At 30.0% G+C, this 21,589-nt stretch overlaps 1 protein-coding gene and 1 long non-coding RNA gene across 2 annotated transcripts; both read right to left on the bottom strand.

Annotated features, from left to right (window-relative positions):
• Nucleotides 1-262: 262 nt before the first annotated feature.
• On the bottom strand, nt 263-12,397 carry LOC123273968 (vacuolar protein sorting-associated protein 13B). Its single transcript, XM_044741459.1, has 3 exons — nt 11,484-12,397; nt 11,143-11,402; nt 263-11,065 (listed from the first exon to the last, which is right to left on the bottom strand). The coding sequence occupies exons 1-3, from the start codon at nt 11,568-11,570 to the stop codon at nt 289-291; spliced, it is 11,124 nt and encodes a 3,707-aa protein (XP_044597394.1). The 5' UTR covers nt 11,571-12,397; the 3' UTR covers nt 263-288.
• Nucleotides 12,398-13,574: 1,177 nt separating this feature from the next.
• Nucleotides 13,575-15,952, bottom strand: LOC123273977. Its single transcript, XR_006511420.1, has 2 exons — nt 15,172-15,952; nt 13,575-14,947 (listed from the first exon to the last, which is right to left on the bottom strand). It is a non-coding gene; the product is annotated as an uncharacterized LOC123273977 (long non-coding RNA).
• Nucleotides 15,953-21,589: the final 5,637 nt, after the last annotated feature.

Consider the following 21,589-nt stretch of genomic DNA (forward strand, 5'->3'; position numbering starts at 1 on the left):
AATGACAATTTTTTTGTGTTCTGAATATTACATTAAATGTAAAATTACAATACTAAAAAATAGATATAAATACATACGTGCAAACTAAAAAGATTTATTTTATTTAAAATAAAAAAAAACCCTTGTTTTAGCATAAAATGTATATTTCTCATTCAATAAATTTTTACAGTATCTTATGTACAAATATAATTTTATAAATAAATTATTATTTAAATAATAAAAAAATATACATAATTTTTAAGATCAAGTTTTTAAATCATATGCTCTTAAATAATTATTTATTTATTTTTATAAAACCGTAAAATCTTTCTGCTGAATTTGTCTTTTTATCAACTTAATAATGCTCATTAAATAATTTTTTTTATGAAAATCCATAACAAATAACAAAGAATTATCACCATGCTCATTCAATTCGGATGAAACTACAGGATTATTACCGCCAGTATGACAATAATTGTGTAATCCCCCACTTAGTATATACTGTTCTACCCTTGTTTTCATTTCATCGCTAATTTCTCTCTGTTCATCAGAATAAGAGTTATTTTTTGACTTGTTGGTATTTGAATTTATTGAAAATACTAATCTAAACAATTTAGAATTTTGCGTATTATCTTCCGAACAATAAAAATCATTGAAAGAAAACATTTTTTGTACATTATCATTCTCAATATTAATAACAATTAATTTTTTTCTCGTTAAAATTAATACAACCGGTTGTTCTTCATTAGAATCAACGAAATCTGCATTGACTAAATACAAAATATCATCATGATTTTCTGTGATATAATCCATAAGCTTCCATAAAAATCGACTTTCCATATTATGCAAATCATTAGAAGTAATTTCAAAATGACGCTTTGGCGAAGGCAATGGATTCCAACCAGTACCTTGAAGTAATCCTTGGCCAGTTAATGCTACCAACTCAGCAGCACCACTAAGAGGTTTTGTTAGCACTCCAACAAGCCCTAATCCAACTCCAGTGACGATTCCTCGAGTAGTAGAGTCGTTTGACAAATAATTCTGAAGAGGATGATGAGCTAGACCAGCAACAGCTGCTAAAATACTAATTCCAAAGCTCGTTAGACCTTGATAGAAGCCCTGAGTCATACCCTGAGGTTTTAATCTTCTTGATTCTTCTTGTCGCTGCAAATGCTCATTGTCGAGCGTCAAGCGGTCAAGATTTTTTGCAACACTAGACGCTAATTTAGTTACTGAGTTTACAGTGCCAGCGGTGACGTTTTTCATGAGACTGGCTGATCCATGAGTGATTCCTACAATAAAGCCCCAAGGACCGTGCAGTAGTCCCTGAAATGGTAGAGATATAAAGTCTTTTAGACCTAATCCTACCGCCTGAGCAAAACTTCCTGGAGATCCAAGAATTTCTAATGAACCAACCACCCAGCCTGCGCCGAAAATTGCACCTGATAAGTAATGCATCGTCAGAGCATTACCCAATCGATAAGGCGTTGTTATGAGATTGTGTCTTTCGAAAATAGCAAAATGTAATGGAGAATGATCCAAAGCTATGTAAAGTCTCACTGATGTGTGAACGCTCAGAAGAATTGAAACCGGTTCAATTGTTAAATTTTGCAGTCTCAAAGGAGAACTTATTATCTTTGTATCCATTATAACGTTAGTCGGAATTCTGACTCCTTTAATTAACTTATCCTTTAAATGTTTCTTCATTTCTATCCTTAAATTATCAGAAGATGTAAAAATATAAGGCTGGATTATTATTGAGACATAATCCAATAATTGAGAAATGAATTTATCTTCAATGTAAATATTCGTTGGTAATATTTTTATGTACACATTTTTAAATGCATTTCTATCAAACATTTTATCCAGAGAAAGTTCTAAAACAAACAAAAACTCGTCTTTTAATCCTAATACACTGGACTCGGAATTATTAGATAAATCTACCATCATTTTATTCATATTTGTTGGTTTTTGGTTGATAAGTACAACCGGAAAATCGTAACCACCGTTATTAAATAATTGATTGTCTAGCTGTAAATCACCAACTATCGCTTTTAAATTGAGAGATTTAGCATTTGATGTTATTGTTATAAATGTATGTGTTAAATAAAGGGCTGCGACTTCCTTTGAAATTCCATTATTATCGTCTTGAGTAATTATAATATTAACTTTGTGTAAATAGAGAGTAAAAACGGTATCTAAATTTTCTAAATTTGAATTATTGACAATATTTTCTGTCGATAAATGGGTACTTTCTGTATCTTCAAGCTTCAAATTATCATTATTATAATTAAAATTATTTACTGATGACGGTTTGATATTTTTAACAGCTGAAAATTTTGAATTATCACTCGATTTTTCGTTTTCTGTGATTAAACGGCTTCTTATGTCACGAACAGATACTTCAATATTAGATTTCGGTTCAATGTTTATAAAAATAGTGTGTCCCCAGCTGGTTACAACTATTTTAATAGGTCCATAACGGTCCAGGTATATAAACTTATCAAATTTAACAGGATAGTCAGTAGGATATTCAATCAATTTCATTGAAATAGAATTATTTTTCAATTTATCAACATCAATTCTGTTAAAATCTTGGTCCTTTTGTTCAAGCGGAATACACAACCACAGTTGCGCACAAATTTTTTTGTCTATTGAACTATCAGGAATCCAACTTCCAAATTTCTTAAGCGTATAATGACAGGAGTTTCCTGGTCTTATATTGCATATCCTGTTAAATGGTGGAGATTCTAGTTCCAATGAATCTAAAGTTCCATTTGGATGCCCAATCATTACCGTAAATGAACAAGAATTGGTGATTGTAAATTGCGGGAATGTGTCCTCAATAATTGTGATATAAATAATGTCATGGTCTTTTTGAGATGTAATAATTATTGGAATAGTTTCATTTCCATTAATTACTGAAACACTATTTCTTCCGAATGTTTGTTCGAGTTTTATCGGACAAGACCAGCAGTAAATATCATTTGATTCCTGTAACATCAGTGAAATGTATGAATTAAAATTATTAGCTTCACAATTTATATTTCCTAAATTGTACCAGCTTTCAATTGGAAGCCCTATATCATCATTTTTATACGGAGGTAAATACAATTGAATTTCTGTTAAATTACTAGTAAAGTCTACGGATGAACACTTCTTGTCAACACAAATGGAAGCTAGTTTAAAAGAATAACTCGTCAGATTACAAACAACGTGACTGCTCATTATTTTGATAATTCTTGTGCTATCAATAGTATGCGAGTTGATTATCAAACAAGCGATCGTAGATCCATAGTCGATAAAGATTTCTATGCTTCCTTCCAGTGGGATCAACCCGTTGATTTGTGGCTTGATAAATCCACGATTAGATACGGAATTTCCGAATTGAAGTGGAGGCGACTGAAATTTTCTGTTTGAGGATTCTATTTCGATGTGGAATATTGCAGAAATTTTTGGCGGTGTTGTTATACTATTGCTCGGAATTTCACATATAAAATCTATTTCTGGTGATACTAAATTTAGATTTTTACTATATGTATTCAGAATAAAACACCAAGGACGTATTTCAACTAACAGTGTGCTAGAAATCAAACCAGCGTCGCGGTATTTTATTTGAATGTAACTTTGGGATTGAGCTATACGAATCCAGTTGTAATTCTCAAACTCTGATGGCCAAAAATCTTTCTTACCATTTTTGTTTTCCGATAATCGAGTCAAAATATCATCAATTTTTTCGTTTTCAGAAACTTTGAAGAAACTCCGCTGATCAACAGAGTTGTACGAAATTGGAATACTTAAATTTGAGTTTTCTTCACTGAAGATAAGTTTCAATGAATGAATATGTTCAAATGTACCTGGACAATGAATTTGTTGTACTTCACCGCGACCAGTTAAAGTTGAATTTATTGATGAGTTGAGTGCTGGTGTTTCAATAGTAATGTCCACAAGATTCGCCAGCCACGATTGTAATAAATACAGTGGACTTAAAACAACAAGAATTTTAATATCACCCGATAGATTTTCACGTATATTACGAACCCAGATACTTAAGAATTGATTTTTATTGTTCAAAGGTAATTTAACAAGCCATGGTTGATCACATTTTGGATTCGCGTTCAATGGAATGTCTCCAGTCCAAGATGTGACACTTGTTAGATTTAAAAATCTCAGTCTCATAGTAACGTTGCTTATGTCGTTGATTATAAAAGACTGCGGTGGAGAATTTCCTGATAAAGTGAAAATAGATTCTGATTTAAGAATTTTATTATCTGTTGAATTATATTGGATTAATTTCAATTCAAAGTCTTCATTCAATTCATTTTTTACAACTAATTGTCCTGTGAAGAATATAACTTTCTGAGTGGACATGATAAATTTAGTTTTGTAATGCAGTTTAACTTTATTTTTACTGTTTGTGTTTATTTCAATAACATTGTAATCGCTGTTATTATTTATTTTAAATAAGTCACTCCAAATCCAAGTTTGATCTATTTTAACAGCAACACGTAGCTTTGAGTTAGATTTTAGTCTCCATGAATAGAAGTAACATTCGCGACTTTGTAAAATAATATCATCGGTTGTTTTGTCTTGAGAAACTCTTATTGGTAAATTACAATCATTAGCCAGAATAATTTTACTGAAAATACTGCAGTTTCTAGGACTTGAATCATTTTTTAGGATTGAATTCCAGAGATCTAACGACAGGATCACTGTATGAGCAACTTCAGGTCCAAATCTGAATGTCATTTCACTTACTGTCAATAATAATTTAGTATTACTCAATTTATTTAATTGAGCTTTAAATTCTAAAGATTTAAGTACTTGATACATTGTCATTGATTCGTAATCTAAAGTTTTAATACTTAGATTTCCAGTAAAATTGCTTAAACTTCCTCCATTAATCCATTTATTGTGAATAAAACAATTATTTTCCACTGTAAAGTCAGCAAATCGTTGATTCAACGGAACAAAGTTATTTAACTTGAATTTGTCGAGTGGAGATGGTAAAATATTGTAATTATGATTGTTGAAATTATTGAAAAGAGAAAGTTTTATATAACTAATGTTAAAAGTAACTTCAACTGTTGAAATATACAACGAATTAAAATAAGAATCAATTCTTAAACATCCAGCCAAATCTCTGGGTGTTATTGAATCCATTGTTTTGTCGGTCGAACAAATAACTGCTCTCCAAAGACAAGAAACTGCTCTTGTTGGTGATTTATTTAGTAACGATGTTAAATTATCTGACTCGGCCATATTAAATTGAATAAAACGTTGGTAAGACATCAAGTTATCATTCCAGTATTCAATAATGCAATTTATTTTATGCAATTCAATATCTAAATCATCAATTATGTTCCATAGAATACTAGTTAGATTTAAGCGAGTTAAAATTCTCGGTTGTGGATATTTCCACGCCATTATTTTTTGTGGATAATTCGAGAAAATAACTTGATAAGGCAGCGGTACTTGATCATTAGTTCCATCAGCAAATTGAAAAGCCCCAGCTCTTAAATCGTCCTGATAATACTGTTCAGTCGATGATATTTGGTTTAAATTTTGTTTACCACTGTCTTCAGAACTATAATTCTCAAAATAATGTCCAAATTTATTCAATACTTCTTCAATAAATTTAACTTGTTCTGGACCTAAATCAATACTTATTGAATTGCTGTAAATTCGAAGTCTTATTAGCGGAGATTCATCAAAGTCTTGCCAAGACTCTAGTATTATTTTAGCAATAAAATTACAAGATAGTGGATTTAGAAATGCTTTCAGACATCCTTTGATATTTGTAGTGATCATAAATGAAGTAATGTCAACAGACGCGTTTATTTTTCTTATATGACTTGATATCGTTACTGATAATTCCGAAATATTGTTGGTGATTTCAGTTGCTAAATCAATTATCACAGCTACAACAATCTGTTTTGTGGTTAAGGATACGTCGATAACGTCACTGTTGTTCTTTATCATCAGGAAATCATTTATAAATGAAGATGAGCTTTCTGATTCTTCTTGATTTTTCCAATCCAAAATACTTACTAATTCATGGTTTAGATTATTGATTTGATCTATCAGCGATGATGATACATTTATTTTAGTAGGACGGCCGATATCTGTTAAAATACTGCAATGTTCTGCATTATTTTCCCATTTAATAACTAAAAAGGATGGTGGTATCCCGGTAGTAGGATGTGGATCACCATTTTTAGTTTGCAGTAACACATTTTGGTAGCAATCGACATTTGGTAAGCTCATAACCTTTGAATCTTTTTCACTAAAAAGAAGAGATATATCAAAACAATTTATGCGAACAACCCGACTACGATTATGTTGAGAAATATAAATATTTGGTTGATAAACGGCAATAAATACTAATGGAACTTTTAAGTTTGATTTATCTCCATCTTCTTTATCGTTTTTATAAACAGCTATCGATAGCTTTCCACAGTTTATCACATTTTCATACGGTTCTGTTATTCTTTGATCTTTAGTATTTATATAAATTCTCCTGTCGATGCTAGACGAATCGACATCAACCCCTGAATCCTTAACAGAATCTCGATAAGATTCTTGGATTGATTCATTTCGGGTCTCTTGAACGGTTGGTAAAGTTGTGGGACAATAATAAGTATTTATTTTACACTTATCAGAGTCTTCTTCGTTAACTTTTATTTCCAGCTGTTTTAATTTATAAAACAAGGTGTTTAATAATTTTATCTGATCTAAATTAATCACAATCTCAATATCTGTAAGACAAGTTATTTCTACGGCGTTTCCACACACAACTATTTTCGACTTTAAAATCATTGAAGGTGCGATTATACAGCAAAGATCAAATCTATTTATTAATGGACAGATTGTTGATTTGTTATCTATTGAAGTATTTTCAAGTTCATTCCATTCTAATGCAGGATTTTCGTTCATTGTAAACAATAATGGTGTTTTCTTTTTTGTTCCTTGAACGTGATAATTTAACCAGTTAGTACTTGAAACACTAATTCCATTTATTTTTATTTGATATTGACGATCTTCTAAAATTGAGCTGGGAGTATTTAGAATATTTGATTGCGCTGCAAGTTCATAAATGTCCGGACGTAGAATCATACGGCATATTGGATTTTCAGCATGTGGAATTAGAGAAATTCCGTCGTTAGTTAATACAAAAGTATCGTATCGTTCGTTGTATGGCGAATCTATCGGAACTATTAAAGTAATTCCTTTGAAGTCTAAATACACGAGTGGAAATTTATGATTATCAGAATTCTCAATAATACAGCTATTTTCTTTTTTTTTTAAACGATAATTGAAGAAACTCTTAAATTTTTGGATCAAATTAATCGGTAAAATTATCTCTAACATTTGTACTTCAATGACGATTTCAGTTATATAGTTTGACATTGCAAAAGCGTTGTCTTCGTTGAAAATACAGTTCTTTGAAAATTTATTTTTAAACCTCATCCACTTGTGATAAACGTTATTAGATTTGGCTTTTGTTAAAGTAAAACTTAAGAAATCATTTTCATTAGATGTTTTATCTAAATTTTCACTTTTACTTGACATTATAAATCCTGTAAAATCACCAAGTTTCCAACAATTATCATCTTCTTTTAATAATTTTCTGTAGTGGAGAATTTTAGCACTTGTTATTTTATTCTTCAATTTAATATAAATTGTTTGCCAGTCTAATGATGTTATAATGTCCTCAAATTCAATCATTACTTTGTAGTTATAGTCTTCATTAATTGATTCATCGTTGTCATCAGTAAATAACTCAATTATCATTTTCGTTATTGTCCATTGAATCCAAGCGGTAATACTATCACCATTAATTGAATCTATTTCTAAATCATTTTTAGATGTCGATGCAGATGTTGATATTGTATCAGTTTCCATAAAAAATATCTGGGTGGGACTCAACGGATTTTTAACTGAAAAATTTAAATTTTCATTGTAAAATTTAAAATTCGATGAATTATTTGTATTCGATGGTGTATTTAATATTTTATTAATTAATTTCAAATTTTTATTCAATAGATCATCAACTAATTCTAATTGTTTTTTAGTTAATGAAAATAAAATTGGAGATGTATTTATGTAAATACAAAATCCTAGTGAGTTTAAATTATCATGATTCTCACCAACATCAGATTTTAATGTAGAATCAATAGTTGCATTAAAATAATCGATATTTAAAAAGTTGTTAACTTTTTTATTTATCAAAGTATAACAATTAAATCTCATAAAATCCAAAGTCCAAGGAAAATTTTTCAATTCGGCATCATTTATATTTAAAATTTTGTATAAATTTACTTCTGAGCAGTATTGGTCATTCCAACTAGCCGATTGAATATTTAATTTTGATGTATTTATCACAAATAATTTAAGAGCATCATTGGAACTCAGTGCTTGTTCTTTAGCTTCTTCAATTCCATTAACTCCAAGACAATTAATAGTCAACGTTGGTTGATAAATCATACAATTGTCGATAGTGATGTTAAAAATCAACCGTCGCCATTGAGAATAATAATTTAGGATAATTTGTGTAAATACCGAAGATGATGATGACTGACTCTTTTCATTATTTATAGCAGTTTCTTTTTGATTATCATTTTTATAATTATCCTTTATCCAATTGAAGGCATTAAATCGGTACTCTCCTTCCGATAAACTGTGGACGTTTTCATGCAAACTTGGAAATTTTTTTCTTGTACTGTTGTCTGACGATGTTTCATCTATCGCATAATTGTCCAACAGAAGAAGTGAGTTGTTAGAATCGTTGAAATGACAATTGTAGTCCAGCCAGTCAAATAAAAGTGGATCTAAAATGATTTTTGTTTCATAGAAATGAAATTTAATTATTAAATTATCAACTTCATTGTCCCAATAGCGTGGAAGTTGTGTGAATAAATAAAATAAATCTTGATTTTTGTTGTTTTCGTTTTGGTTTTCCGGGCCTGACATAATGAACGCTTGGGTAATATCATTTAATACAAAAATTTTTACAGGTCCAACATTTAATTTTGTTGATACAAACATTAAAAACTGAGAATTTAAATAATTTATTCGATCAATTGTTAATTCTAAGTAAACCTGATTTGTTTCATTGCATGCCTCATGAAAGAGTGATATAAATGTTGCGATATTAGTATTAATTTTTAAAGAAATAGACGATAAAATTGTATAGATAATAAGAAATTTAACTTTAGTAGCAGTTATTGTTAAATTTTCAATCGTTAAATCAGTTGATGCTTGAATTATATCACTATGCCCGCTCCAATATTGTGGATAAATTAACGATTTTGCGGATAATTTACAACCAAATGGAGTTAGAAATATCATGTGATTGTTTTCTGATAGATATAATTTAGATTTTAAATTACATACATTTAATTCATATGTTTTGTAACAACTATTTAACATTTCTTTGGGAATTTGAATTTGTGTACATGCACACAACACTACCCGCAACGGATAGATCGGTGAAACCGTAGTCAACTCAACTTTGTCTATTTCAAATATTAAACGAGGATAATCTAATAAAAATTTGAAATTTTTAATATTATCTCCATTATTTTTACGAATTTCATTATGATTAGCCAAAAATATTTGAACTGTCAGCTGATTAATTATTAATTCTAGTTTTTCACTCGCAACGTATTCACTCAGTGCGTCAAATTCTTCAATAGTTGTTGATAAAGGTTCGATCAATAAACCATTATTTCTATCGTTAAAACAAGCCAAAAAATCACTTTCAATCAAATCAGCGATCGCAGATATACGATGAATAATACCAGAGCATATTTTAAATTTTAAATTACCAATATAGTATCGCATTATTTTAGTCTCTTTAAAATTGCTAAATTCAAAATTCCTGTTGAATTTAAACAATTCCTTTCTTGGTGTTTCTTCAGGTATTTCAATAAAATGAATAAAGTTTATTATTAAAGCTGGAGATTTTTCAAAATTATCATTAAAAAATTTAGATACTAGAGTTTTAGAAATAATTTCTTTGTAATTTTTAGTCAGTCCATTATTTTCTTCAGCATTTATATCAAAAAGTGAACTTGTGCAATAGTCTGTTTGAAAAGATCCGGCAGTTAAATAAAATGTGGGATCAACGTTATTTTTAACTTCGGAGAACCCACAGGTACAACTTCCTTGTGGATAAAGTCCTACACCTCCCAATTTTATTTGTATTGTTGTAAAATTAATATCATAAACTAAAAGAGATGCTGACATGGTTGAAAATTGTAATGAAATGCACGGTCGATATTTAACTTTTATGTTTTTTCGTGAATAAACTTCTTGACTTATTTCAGTAACTTTAAATGTAAAAACCGTTTCGTCAACATAAATCCCAAAATCAAATACTTGAATACTATTGTCTAATAATTTATTTAAAGATAAATCATTGCTCCAATCAGGAACTATTGATGTAACTGTTTGCCATGCCCATGAACCCCAGCTAATATCATTAACTGGTCTGACTACAGCTGATGAATTTGAATTCCCCACAAATAAATTATCATCACTACTTACAGAAATTTGATCTATTCCATCGGAACTTTTTAATGACATTCGATCTTTGGAGTTCAATTTAGATTGCAGTGAATTAAGAATCAAAGTGACTAACCTCATAATCATTGGTAATTGATGTTCCGTCATACTAAATTCTATTTTTTTACAGTGTATATCAAATCTAGTGATTGATTCGCGTTCTGTTAAATCACTTTTTGCTTTTTGATAATTTATTAACCAACGAATCATCATTGAGCACCGATAAACTACTGGATCTTGATAAATTTCTATTTTACCAGAAGCATCCATACGGTCTAGGCAGAGAGTTAAATCCTCGATTGTTATTAACTTTCGTAATATCATATCAGTTGTATTGACGTCAGTAAAGGATGGCTTCCATTCATTATTTACGGTTTGCACTCCAAAAAATCGTATGTTAACACTTAGAACAATATCTTCTTCGACAAATTTTAGAATTAAATTGTTGCAATTTATTGTTATATTGTTAACGACTTTGGTGACAATTGTTTTTATATAACTAGATGGTGTTTCTTCTCTAAAAAAATAAAAGAAAAAACTCATTAAACTTATAAACAAAATAAATTAGCTTATGAACTAAAAAGTTATACATACTGCAATGTTTCATAGTTCATTTTTTGTTGTAAATTACTATCATTATTAACTTCAGACTCATCTCTCATTTTTAATATACATTCAATGGTGTTGATGGTTACAACTATTGGTTCTGAAGCTATTTTTACCCATGGTACATGAATTGACAGTTCATGTATGTGTCCACTGACAAATCTAAATGGTAATTTCAACTCATCATTTAAAACATTCAGTTTCAAATCCAAATTTTGAAATGTTGCATCTCCGCCCCAAAGAGAAACCTTTAAAAATATTTCAAATAGAAATCAGTATAATAAAATGTGTATAAAAATAATAAATAAAAAAAAAAAAACTGTCAATACCTGAGATTGTTCTGGTTTGAAATTTTTAATAAATTTACCAACATAATTTAAAATTATGGGTGTAATGTATGATTCAATTTTGAACATTTTTATAGTTTTCACTTAATACAATCTTTAAGTTAATTATAAATTTAGGCTTGTTGATTTATTCATCATCTCTAATTTTATTACTAAAGATACAGGTTACCTCAAATTAATAATTTTTAGAATTGACGGAACATATGCGACTTTTATGAAAAATATCATATCATTTTTTGTTATTTTAGTCATTTTCCGTATATTATCTCTCGTTAAATTCCATTACATTCAGTCAAAATGTAAATTTTGACTATATTTACAATCAGCTGGTAGATTATTTTCTTTAATCAGTTAGACTTTAATTTTTTGTCTATGAGGTGTCAATTTTTATGGCTGAGGATAATCGGACACTAGCGTGTATTTAGCGGGTACTTAGCGTGAGTTATAATCTAAGATAATTTGGAGTAGACATTTAGCGTGAATATAATATTATCTGAACTGTGAGCTTTTATCTGATGGACTTTAGCGTGAATGGAAGCTTTTATTTGGATTTCAGCTGGAAATTTTCTTTTAATAATCAATATGATTTGTTTTTTACAATTATTTGCATAAATTTTATTGAGGACGTAATTGTATATGTAATTGTATATAATAATTATAAAATCCACCGTAACATATATTTTTAATTTTCACGACAAATAACCTTATAATAACATTGCATGATTTTTTGTTATGTTACACCAGACAAAAAATATACAACGTCGTTTGCTCGTTGTAAATAATGAAGTGACACAACAGTATGTCACATCAAGCGATCACTCTCGGACGCAACCGCCATCTTTTTCTTTTACCCGGGAAAATTCAAATTCAAAATTAATATTAAAAGTAAGGAGGATTGAAATTAAGATAGATCAAATTTTTAAACAATACAGTGGAAACCTAAATTTTTAATGAGTCATTAATATCAAATGACATTAATTATACCCAAGCGTAACAAAAAAAATGTTAACTTTCTAATAGATTTTACTCAACAAAAAATTAGAAATAAATAATCCTCAACTTAAATTATCAAAACATGCAAAAAAAAAAATTTGTGCCGCTTGGGCATGTGAAAAAAAAATCGAAAAAAAAAATTTGAGCAATTAATTATTGAAAACCGGACTTTGAATCTTTTTTTTTTTTTTATCTTAAAATAATCTGTGAGAAATGATTTATACAGATGAAAGTTTTTCGTTTCCTTATATTTCATGTGTTAGATGAGATTATAAAAAATAAATATATTCGGCTAATATTAACTATTTATTACACGTTGAGAGTCCTATTTTTTAAAAGTAATTTTTCAAAACCTTTGCCAAAAAAACAATTTTATGTTTGTTATTTCATACAGAATTAATTTCGATTAATAACACACTAAAAATTCAGCTCGTTGTGTCTAAATTGTTTCTATATTCTATATTTCTTAATGTGAATTCTCCTTATTTTTATTAACAGGAATACTTTTATTTGAATTTTTCAGGATAATAAGTTATTATTGGTTTATATTTTCAAGTGTTAAGAAATTTTGTTAAATGGTTTATTTTACGGTAGGTATATTTAAAAATTTATTTTTTAACTTAAAGCAAAGTTAATTAGTAAAAACTAAAAACTATATATGAATCAGAATAAAAGTTGTTTCATATTTTTTGAATGAAAAATTAAATATTGGCTCTAAGAACCTTTTCAAGTTACTTATATTCTTTTAGTTTTTATTCTGTTAAATAATGGTCAATGATTTTTTATTTAAACGAATCATAATTTTTTTCTGATGACATATTTGACGAACACCTTTAATTTAAATCAAATATTTTCAATGGTAATGTAGAACGCAATACCATTAGAGCACAAATTAAGTTTCTAGTAAGAAGTATGTTATGTTCTGCGAGGTTACTAGATTCGCCGATGATGACACCTCGTGGACAAGTGGGTTGTTTATTGTCACGCGGGATTTTATTTTATAATTTAATTTGAAATATACTTAAAAATGACTGATTGAGATTGTGTGGCAAGGTATGATTTAAAATGATAAGAGTTCAATTGAATTTAATGTTGATGTTTATTTAGAAATCGGAGAGATGGAGTGAATAGTTACAGCTCTCGGGGAGAAGTGAAGTCACAAAGTCTCAACTCTGACTGCTCAGCTTCACGTTCCCCCACTATGGTTACACGTATACACCTATACTATTGCTAGAACTACTCTTATACATAGTGCGTAATATACTATCTTACATGTACTTATATAAACTTATTTATGTATAACACTTATTAATTGCGGCTGCGGCCGGCTTACATATTCATGTACCTGTATTTACCTGGCTTTAAATTCAGCACAGCGACCTAGGAAAACCGCAGAAAACCTGGTCGAGGTACAGACAGTAATAATAATATAATATCAGATCGTTGTTAACAATGATTATCCTTATCTATTATTTATTATTATTTAATTAACATATATTCATTAGAATCAATTAACGTGTTATAATTTTAAAAGGCTTTTAAGGTATTATCTGCTCAATAAATTATATCAGATGCGGAATTTACTTTAATATTTGCTAATCATTTCTAAATTCAATTTAATACCATTTACTATTCAATTATTCCAATATGTAATTAAATTTGTCTAAAACCATTGTGACATTAAATCCATACATACATACACATGTTGTAGCGTCTAAATACTCATTTATTTATGTTATTTAGTTACTTAAAATAAAGTGGATAAATAAATTATTATTTATTTATTTTGTTGTTAAATTCAGTTGTAGTGCCTTGTTTTTTAGAGAACAAGAGACCGTTGAGTTTCCACACGTGTCTTTTATGGCTTTTCTTTTAAGGACTTGAAGTTGTCATGTGGCAAGGACACGTTCTGTGTTTACTCAAAGATTTTATGGTTTTTCAGAACCTAATACCATATTCCTTTGTATTATTTTCTCGACATTAAAGTTTCTCTTTCGAAGACACGTGTGCACTCAACGACCAAACTCAGCAATTAAATCAAATATTAAATCAACTAGGAATTCTGAATCTATTTAAAATATAAATATAAATTTAAATTATAAATGTAACTAATTAACACATTTAAATCATGGTTTATCTGACAAGTAGTGTCACCTGCCAGATGCAACCCAAAGCATTATAGTTATTACGACATAACAAGTAAATTTTCCATAGTAACTTTTTATTTATTCTGTTATATATGTTTTCTGGTATATGCTTGTTATATTCCTACATCAAATGTAAAAATTTTACAACTATTGCAAAAAAAAAATACAATTTTATCATTAATTAAATTAATTGATACCTCAGTCCCTGGATGATTATGTGCAAGATTTAAAGTGCTAATCCGAAGTACCTGCGCATTCAGAGGTTTATTAATTTGAATAAAAAATGGACAGTTACGCTTGAAAGAGCTAAAAAAACAAACAGTTATTAATTTGGTCTTATAAATCATCGTGAAAAACAGATAACTGTTCATAAATATTGATTGAAAAGGATTAAAAATCATAAAATTTGAATTGTTTTCAAAAATTTCAATTCTTTTGTTTGTATCTATAGATATACAGTATGCATAGAGCGACAGCTTTTCAATTCTTTTCAATCGATAATTTTAAAATATTAACTTAACTGAACATACTTAGTTTGACGAACTTCAGCTTCACTTCCGTGATAATTTTTACCGAATTTGCATTCATATCTTATTGTTTTATAAATTAACCTGTTTCTATTTTCTTCACTGTTTTCGTCGTCTTCACGTAATGGTATACGATTTCGATTGAAAAGTTTTTGTTTTTCATATTTTTCGTAACGCATCACAAGTGTGTTCAACTCGTCATAACTGTTAAACATTTGTTTTTTAAAAAAATACTCACTCATGGAACTTGCCATTGTTGATAAATGGTATTCGATTTAATTATTTATTCGCTTGCTGCTGTAAATACTTCATTCACGCTGGAGTTGTGCGGCTCACGCTAGAGCTAAATAGATTCACGCGGTTCACGCCAGAGCCCCACCGATTCACGCGGCTAACGCTAGAGCTACGCAGATTCACGCGGCTAACGCTAGAGCCACGCAGATTCACGCGGCTAACACTAGAGCTACGGAGATTTATGCGGTTCACGCCAGAGCCCCGGATGTTCAATCAGACTTAGATAATAATAATGATGATGATAATAATAATAATAACAAACAAAATTGTTAAATGAAAATTATATTTATCACTTTGGACGTTAATAATTAAGATAAAAATATCATGAATATCCATCAGTCCTACGCGTAGTAGGCAAATCATTAGTTATTATAGTTACTTTGAAGCTAATATCAATGATGCTGAAGTTAGTTAACAATTTTTGCAATTTTTATAACAAATAAATCACACTAAAAAAATGCTTCTAAAAATTTTCACTAATAATTTTTTGTTAATTTTTACATGTGAAATTTTTTTATTAAATTTTTTTCATAATAATTTTATTGGTATAAATTTATTAAAAAATTTCTTATAATTGTTAATTTTAGTTTCATTAATATTAAGATTCGATTAATCTACAGGTGAATCGCAACTTGAATAAATTTAATTTAATGTTGAATAATATATCGACATTAAATTATCAATTTATCTATTGGTGCAGTGCTACATGAGTGAAACTATAAGAATGTTGTCTTTTATATCACTACCATAACATCAGTTATTACTTCCATAATAAATTTTTTCTAAAACAAATTTTTCTCACATAAATAGATAACTGTTAAAAATGTATACCATAGTAAAATTTTATCGCGTTAAAAATTTCATAAGGGAGTATAAAAATTATATATCCTTATGGCACCCGGGAACCATAAGGGCATATAATAAAAAAAAATCTGTTTTTTTCTCTAGCTCCAAAAAAAATTTGTTGTTCGGATAAAATTTTTTTTTGCAATTCTGCACGTTATATTAAAAAATATGTTGATTTCTGAAAAAAAAATTTTTTTTTATACGCCCTTATGGTTCCCAGGACCCACTTCGGATGCAATAAGGGCCTATGAAAAAATTTTTTTTTGGTAACCAACGTATTTATTTATGCAATGTGCAAAAATACAAAAAAAATTTTTTTTCTAAACTAAAAATTTTTTTTGGACTTAAAGAAAAAAACAGAATTTTTATTATACGCCCATATGGCTTTTCACTGGTACCTTTTGCGGGTATATACCTTTATGGCATCTGAAACGCGTTATATTACTATTATAATATTATTATTATTGAAGTAGTTATTAATGTGACAACCCTGTTGAAAATCTCCAGTAAGATCCCATCAAAAGCGACAAAAGCCACTTAAAAACCAATAAAATTTATGGGTTTCTAAGTGGCTTTTGTCGCTTTTGATGGGATCCTATTGGAAATTTTAAACAGGGAATGTTTATTTTAAAAAAAATTTATCAAATTATAAATAACTCATGTTATTGATGATATAGACAATTCAACATTAATATAGCTTCATATGTGGTGAATTTTTTATTATACACCTTTTAATATCAGCATTTTTATTTTAAATAATTACTAATTATTGTATTTTGTAAGTTTTAGGTCCTATACAATGCTATAAAAAAAAATAATCTGGATATATTTTCACTACATAAATCGATGGTCGAATTATAAATAAAAATTATCACTATATGACTTATGACACCCAACATCAGAGAGCATTTCATATTAAAAAACCTAGCTTACGGAATACGCACTGATAGAAGGATTTGTTTATAGTTAAAAATATTTGTTAATATTTAACAAATCATTTATTAGAGCCCACATACAATTTTGTCCCCTCTTAGCTAACCATGCAGGATTTTAGAAACGCCGTCTGCAGTCACGGTGGATCTGATGATAAAGAGCAAGGACAGTTATTCTTCAATGTAACAGTCGGTAATTTGTGAATCTTAAAAAAGTAATACTTATTCCCACGCATAGATGTCAGTATCAATGATTACTCCGATAATTGGGAAGACGTCTATTACCTGTAAACCAATGAGTTAGATTACCGGTGACTTAGATCCCGATTACCTAGATTTCCATAACCCAGAATGGGATTACCCAAATTATCAATGACGTAGAATTCCAATGGAGTAGATTACCGATTACCTAGAATCCCGATTACTTAGAATCTGATTGCCTAGAAATTTTATTGGATATAATTCCGATTACACTGAAATCCGATTGCCTATAATTCTGATAACTTACAATCCCTATGGCATAGATTTCTTATGCCTTGACAAAAAAAAGTTAATTTGAATAGATGGCAGAAGATTATTTTATTTAATTTATATATTGTTTTATTTAATATTTGTATTCACTAGCACCTGATAAATATTATTGTGATAAATAATCAACTTTATTTAATTATTTTGACCACTTGTGACTCCGTCGTCCCCTTTCCAATTCGCTGGAAGTTTTTTTTATTCTTTTCTACCCTATAAAAGATTTTTTTTACTCGACGGGCAGAAAGCGTCAACTTTCGGCCCGCTGCGCTAAATGAAGTTGCCCCTTTCTGCCTTCGTCGAGCAAAAAAATAGTATATACTCCACGGGAAGTAAATAAGAAAGATTACATGTGATCTGAGACATTTCTTATTTTACTTCACTAGGTGTGTAATATACTATTTAATTAAATAAAACAAATCGACTCTAACAAATAAATTAATATAATTGTTAAATTATAAATTTTTAGATAATTGATTTTAAAGAACATTTTATTTCTTTAATTAAAATAAAATTGCAAGTGTCAATCAACTATGCCAGTGTCAATAACTGGGTCTTTTACCTTAATTGTGTCAAAAAAATAAAATAAAATTCTTGTTTTCAATGTCTTGCGTAAAGAATTTTTTAACATATCCAGAGAAAATATGTACATATATCCGTAGTATAAATAATATATTTGGAGATTAAGAAAAAGGAAACTCATGGAATTCATAGGGTACACTATACAGAAGATTTCTAGACCCATAATCGATAAATCAACCCCATGGACACCGAGTAACAGCCCCATAAAAGGCGTTTTTTGACTAAAATTTTACTTTAAAAAATTCCATTCTCGGTGTCCACTGGAGATTAAGAAAGAAAACTCGTGGAAATCACAGAGTACACTATACAAAAGATTTCCAGTTCTATAATCGATCAATCAACCCCATGGATACCGAGTAACAGTCCCATAGAAGGCGTTTTTCGACTTATTTGTCAAAAATTTGTCACTAAAAAATTCAGTCCTTGGTGTCCAATGGAGATTAAGAAAGGAAACTTTTGGAAATCATAGAGTACACACTACACAAGATTTCCAGGCCCACAATCGATCGATCAACCTCATAGACACCTAGTAACAGCCCCATAGAAGGCGTTTTTTGACTAACGACTAAAATTTGAATTTAAAAAATTCCATTCTTGGTGTCCACTGGAGAGTAAGGAACAAAACTCATGGAAATCATAGAGTAGACTCTACAAAAAATTTCTAGATCTATATTTCATCGATCCATGCCCTGGACACTGAGTAATAGCCCTACAAGAGGCAAAATTTTACCTATTTGACAGGAAGTTTGTAACGGGTGGTTTAATTCCCGCTCATTTGGCCCTTAGTAAAATTTAACAACAACAATATATTCAACAATTGACTCTAAGATTTACCAGGGCGCCACCAGGATTATTTTCTCGGTTCCTGGAACCGGAAACCAGAGCTGATTCTATTAATCTACAGGGAAGAGAGAGTTGGGGGAAGGTGGTTCTGAAAATGAATAAATTTTTATTTAACAACGGTACCAAAATTTATTAACAAAAGAATTTAACAACTCGTGCGCTTGCACGTACACACACTCACTTACAACTAACTCACTTAATGCTACAACTTATTACTACTCTCCTCAACTCCACGCTACCGCTTTGTCACCCCGCAAAGAGACTAATCGTATGCAAAGGCTCGTTAACTCGGCTCACGAAAGTAGTCGACCCAGTGACTAAACGTAGACCGATGTCCTCCCGTGAGCTTACAAAAAAATTTACTTAATCCCACAGTACCCTCTTATGGAGCGACTATACTGTGGTTGCTACCTTACTACCGCTGTACCCCACTTGGCGTCTATACAACGGCTTCTAATTCGGCTCACGAAAGTAGTCGACCCAGTGACTAAACGTAGACCGATGTCCTCCCGCGAGCTTACAAAAAAATTTACTTAATCCCACAGTACCCTCTTATGGAGCGACTATACCGTGGTTTCTACCTTACTACCGCTGTACCCCACTTGGCGTCTATACAACGGCTTCTAATTCGGCTCACGAAAGTAGTCGACCCAGTGACTAAACGTAGACCGATGTCCTCCCGCGAGCTTACAAAAAAATTTACTTAATCCCACAGTACCCTTTTATGGAGCGACTATACTGTGGTTTCTACCTTACTACCGCTGTACCCCACTTGGCGTCTATACAACGGCTTCTACGCCAGCGAAACACCTCGCAAAGAGACTAATCGTATGCGAAGGAACGCTGGTAGCACTCACCCACTCACAACCCACTCTTCTCCACACACACCGACTCTACTTTACTTTTGACTAATTAAAATTTTACAAAATTAACTCCAAAAATTTACAACGTTGATTTTATCACTAAAATTCCTTCAGTCATTAGCTCGAGATTAAAATCGTAAACAATTTTCACAATTAATAATTACTACTTAAAATTTCCGACTTAAAAATCGACGCCTAAACTTATTTCAAAATTACCACGAGTTTAATACTCAGTACATTGTATAATCCTCAGAATATTCTCTATAAAATTAACTAAATTTCTCGGACGTAATCCACACAATAAATAGTTTTATAACAATTTCTACCGGAATAATGGTATTAAATTTTACTTATTATAATTTTCACAGGCTTCAATTTCAATATAAGATTCAACCGCCTGAAATTTCCGACTAGACAACTATTATTATTGTTATTGTCGACTGGATAATTAATTAACAACAATTTTATATCGATGTAAAAATAAATTCCGAAAATCATCCGCGGTTATTTCAATTTCTAATTTCGTCGCAATTTTCTCAATACTTAATTTTCCAATAATAATTTTTAGTCTTCCATAGTTCAATATATAAATAACCACGTGAGAATTTTTCGATTTATAAATAATTAATAAAACAATTTGTCTCAATATAAAATAAATTCACGAAAAATTATCCACGGGTTAATTCGATCTCAATTGCGTCGAAACTCAGTAGCCGATTCTCACATAGAATTATATTGAAAATAAATAATACTTTTTTTTGTAACAAATAATATTAATAAATGATAATTCAATCGTTATAATTTATAATAATAGTCCAGTTGTTAATATTGTAAATTTACTGCACACAAAATTCTCAAGGAATTTGCGCGCTCAAAATAGACTCCGTTGTTCGTTACAGCGTACTAAGCTCGACCTCGGGTACCAAAGCTTGACCAGTCATTGAGTTGCTGATTGGAATAATTCTCGATGTTCAGAAAGTGAGTAAATTTGATTAATCCAAAGATGAATTTAATTTAGCCAATCTTAAGATGTTAATAATTATTAACCAGCTGAATTAACAATTTAGATACTCACGACCTAAACCCAGGAGGGTCTAGAACATTCCTCCGGGTGTAAAATCCCCAGGAGGAATTGTTCACAAGCTAACTGAAATTAAATTGATTAAAATAATTAGTATTATTAAGCAAAATTATTAAACAAATTGAATTATCCAAACTTGAATAAATAAAATGAGAAGTAGTGTGATTGATGAGACGGAGTATATGGCCCCAAGGCTCATCATTACCAAAGTCCAATACCTGGTGTAAAATTTGGTTGAAGAAACTCTATGGTTGATACTCGCTTCCTTCTTTTTGAGGACTTCTTGATGTTACTCGTTCCAACACTTTACTACTTCTCCAGGACACCATGCATGGCTCGTCTATATAACGACCCCAAAAATACCCCCCTCCTGCTCCCTCTCTAGGCCCGAAGATCGATGCGCTCAAATGCTAGTCGAAAAGTTATCGATCATCTGGCGACTGCCTATCGATTAA

Source organism: Cotesia glomerata, unplaced genomic scaffold (genome assembly GCF_020080835.1).
Source record: "Cotesia glomerata isolate CgM1 unplaced genomic scaffold, MPM_Cglom_v2.3 scaffold_18, whole genome shotgun sequence".
NCBI classification, from domain to species: domain Eukaryota; kingdom Metazoa; phylum Arthropoda; class Insecta; order Hymenoptera; family Braconidae; genus Cotesia; species Cotesia glomerata.

What these genes read in the sequence shown, in the direction of transcription:
- LOC123273968 (XM_044741459.1), bottom strand. Translation starts at nt 11,570, where the DNA reads ATGTTCAAAATTGAATCATACATTACACCCATAATTTTAAATTATGTT. An exon ending in TCAAACCAGAACAATCTCAG is followed by an intron (nt 11,403 to 11,483) that starts GTATTGACAGTT and finishes ATATTTTTAAAG; the next exon opens with GTTTCTCTTTGGGGCGGAGA. An exon ending in ATGAACTATGAAACATTGCA is followed by an intron (nt 11,066 to 11,142) that starts GTATGTATAACT and finishes TTATTTTTTTAG; the next exon opens with AGAAGAAACACCATCTAGTT.